Source organism: Microtus ochrogaster, chromosome 17 (assembly GCF_000317375.1).
Source record: "Microtus ochrogaster isolate Prairie Vole_2 chromosome 17, MicOch1.0, whole genome shotgun sequence".
Classification (NCBI taxonomy): domain Eukaryota; kingdom Metazoa; phylum Chordata; class Mammalia; order Rodentia; family Cricetidae; genus Microtus; species Microtus ochrogaster.
This window is the reverse complement of record NC_022019.1, coordinates 5,817,355-5,820,822: the sequence shown is the minus strand read 5'-3', so window position 1 is coordinate 5,820,822 and position 3,468 is coordinate 5,817,355. Positions and strand designations below refer to the sequence as shown.

The following is a 3,468-nucleotide window of genomic DNA, read 5'->3' as shown; positions in this document are numbered from 1 at the left end:
AAACAAAAAACAAAGACGCAAATGGGCATATAGTATGGGCTAATTTAACACACTGTTTTAGCTCCTCTCAATAACGCAAGAGCAAAATGCATTCGGAAAGTGGTTACGTAAGTCAGTAGGGCCCCTTCTGGCTCTGTCAAATGATAGGATGCCATCCCTAGGAGAAGCTGTGCTTACCAACCCTGCCAGGCAGCAGGCAGCCCCTGCCAGGGCCCTAACAATACAACCGGCAAGGGTAGCCCTCCCTGCTGGCTCCTCAGACCTTTCTGTGGGGCTCTGGTCCCGGTTGGAACCCAGCTGGCAAGCTCCTTGGAGAGAAAGTGATTTTTACTCTTCCCATATGCCAGAGCTGGAAGTAGTATCATATGATTTATCATTGTTAAAATGTAAATGGTGTTAATTTTATAGCCTAGGTCCTACAAATGGACCAAGACAAGCTTGCTGAAGGCAAGAGATCATCTGTCTGCTTCATGGTGACAGAGGACTTGTACTGCGAAAACGTATTGGAAGGGGTTCTGAAGACACAGGGGAAGGCAGAGCCTTTGCAACCCTCTTGCAAAACTCTCTTGTTGAAATGAAACAAAGATACTTTTGCTGAAGACCCACTTGGCCGAAGGAATGAGCCTCAATAAAACTCTGTTTTCATGGCATTAATTTAAGATAGCTGAATTAAGATAGTTGGGGACAAATTTTGTAAGCCCGTAATTACTTCCCATCAGACGCAGCCAAGTCAAGAAGGAGCTCAGCCCTGAAGCTAACTTATTTGCAGAGCTGTACAAACTCAGCTAGGGAATAAACATGTTGTGCCCAAACTGGGCTTACTGGCTCAAGGAACACGTGATGGAATGACTATTTCCTCACAGGGCGTCTAGTAGGTTAAGGAAATATCTTTCCTGGCTCCAGCCATCCTGCAGGTTCCAACTGTGCCGTTTACAGAACACAGTCGTAGCAGATGAAACAGAAGCAGTTGGTTAGTTAGTAAATGAATTTAAGAAGTTCAAATGATTTGGTTTTTGGTAGTAGTCGAAAAACTTAGCGGAAGAAAAACATAAGCAAATACTCATTCTAGGAAAATTATTGTTCCCCTCTCTCCGCGCCAGCACAATCAGCTGTCAAGATAGTGGCCAAATGAAGACTTTTTCACAAGAGATCCCCGTCAGGCAAGAATTATTCCTGCCGAGTGTGGGAGGAATGAAGAGATAAAAAAATGAGACCTGGTGTCTTTTCCTGGAAGGCTTGGGTTAAAAATCTCACTTTGCTACCTCAGGGCCCTGAAATAATTGTGGTTTGCCCAAGCTAGAAGTCTCAATTTTCAGGGAAATTGGCCATATTTCTAGGAGGAACTAGGCCCATCTGAGCCTAAACCAGTACTCTGGGCCTTAGAGCCATCTCTCACCTTCGCCTGAATGAAGTTAGAGGCTAGATTCTCTTGGGACATCAGTGTTTCTTTATATTTTAGGAAAGGTATGAACGGAAAACAGAGGAGCGGGAAGCAAGTTTGAGTTAATTCCCATGTAATCTGCATTATAATTTTATATTTGTGATGCGATTTTCTTACAGAGGTGTAAAATCGGCTCTTGAGAAGAATTGATTGGCAGGGCTCCTGCTGTGAGCTGGTTAGAAGGATGAGGTCTCCTTCCCTTCTGTCAGGGGAGTGACTGACGTGCCTATGATTTTCTACTGTACACGGGGCTGAGAGCCAGGCACTATCTGGGCTTGCTTGGCATCAGCTTTAAGGTGTGGAAAGAGTCTTCGGTCGTGTTTCCTAAACATGATGAGATGTGTCTGTGTTTGGAAACAGACTAACAGTCACACACAAGGCAATGGCCCTACTGGCTGTCACGTGACCTCTGTTCTCTGTTCCTTTGCCTCTGCATTCTCCTAGCAAAATGAAGCACAATCTTAAACTTAAACAATCTCCCCCAAATAAATAAATAAATAACCCCCTTTGTTTGGCAATCGCTAGAAGTCCCATTTCTTCTTAATTCCCATCGCCCCCAGTGCGAGGCAGCTGCAAGGAGAGAGGTGCAAGGCCTGAAGGCATGACGTCACTGTGTACTTACGCTCGCCACACCACATCTTCAATCAGACACGCAGTTGGAACCAGGAACAATCCCAACCAGAAGGATGCAGAGCTCAGGACCATGGTCGCCTGCAAGAAACACAAGTCACAGCCTATTACAGGTTGTCCGTCAAACGGCGGGCGGGAGGCGATTTAATCAGTGTGGAGCATCGCACAACATGGAAGCGATGGGGAGGCTGGGGACAGCTGGCCTGGCTCCTTGTCTGGTCTCCGCTGGCTCTCACCTCCATCCTTTCAGCTCGGCTTCTGGTGTTGTCCCTGCTTCGGAACCTCAAGCTCCCTCCTGAACAGAATGCTCTTCTAAGTCTCCCCAGAGAGAAATGTTAGCACCATCCTTCTGTGGAATCAACTGCTTCCTGAGGCTCCCTTTGTTCACCATGCAGCGGCCCACTTCCCTTTACTGCTCTTCGTGGGCCCAGCATCCCATGACTGACCAGTGCAAAGGCCATTGGTTCCCTCCATTCGGAAGTGGAAGATGTCCTTGTTACCTGGCTTCAGGGGGTCGGAAACATGGGGTCCGGCATGGGCAAGCATGACAGTTATAGGAGAACTCCTTTGTTAAGTTTTATTGTAGATTTTTTTTCCCTATTTTTATGTCTTATAACTCATCTTTCAACTCCTGAGCCTACAGCCTTTCTGGCCCCAGGCAGAGAATCACAGGTGTACACCACATGCTGGGCTTAAGAAGACAAGGTAAGGAAGGCAGAGTGAGCCAGTGACGGAGACAACAAAGTCAGTTCAAGGGCCAGCCTGGCTATGTGAGGTGCTGTGTCAATATCCCCTCCCTCAATTAACAACAGCACCAGCAGCACACAACAAATCAACCCCAAACACCACAAACCAAAGGGCAGCTAGAGAGGGACAGAGGGAGATGACAGCAAGGGGACAGAGGGCACGGAACACAGCTTGTGGTGGACTTTCTTGCTCCCAGCCGTGTAAGCGCAGGACAGTTTGGGCTGGCAGCACAGAGGCTGGGAGGCAGAGAGTGGCAGCTAGTTGTAGTAAGGGAGATGCTGGGGACTGAAGCAGAGGGCCGGAACAGCTTGCTCTGAACAGAAACGGGGACGGGGGTCCTGACTCCTCATAATTTGGTTTGGAGTAAACAAAGGTCAGGAGCACGGAACCGGCTGAAGACTGACAAGGCAGTTTCACAGGACAGCTGTCTGGCTAAGGGAGCGGAGATAAAGTATGGCTGGGTCCTGCTGCTCCCTGGGTTTCTTTCCATTTCACTGACTAGAACTTTGTTTTGCTAGAACTTAGTGCACAGTGGGGTTAGGGTCACAGAGGTGAGGGCTGCAGAGGTGAGGGCTGCAGACGTGAGGGCTGCAGAGGTGAGGGCTGCAGACGTGAGGGTTGCAGAGGTGAGGGTTGCAGAGGTGAGGGTC

General features: G+C 48.4%; 1 protein-coding gene across 1 annotated transcript in view; it reads right to left on the bottom strand.

Moving 5' to 3' along the window:
- Atp8a2 (ATPase phospholipid transporting 8A2) overlaps window positions 1–3,468 on the bottom strand; it is a 568,947-nt gene that overhangs the window by 53,299 nt on the left and 512,180 nt on the right. The window contains exon 32 of the mRNA XM_026783162.1: window positions 2,064–2,152. Coding sequence (XP_026638963.1) covers window positions 2,064–2,152 — 89 coding nt within the window. The remainder of the gene's footprint in view (window positions 1–2,063; window positions 2,153–3,468) is intronic.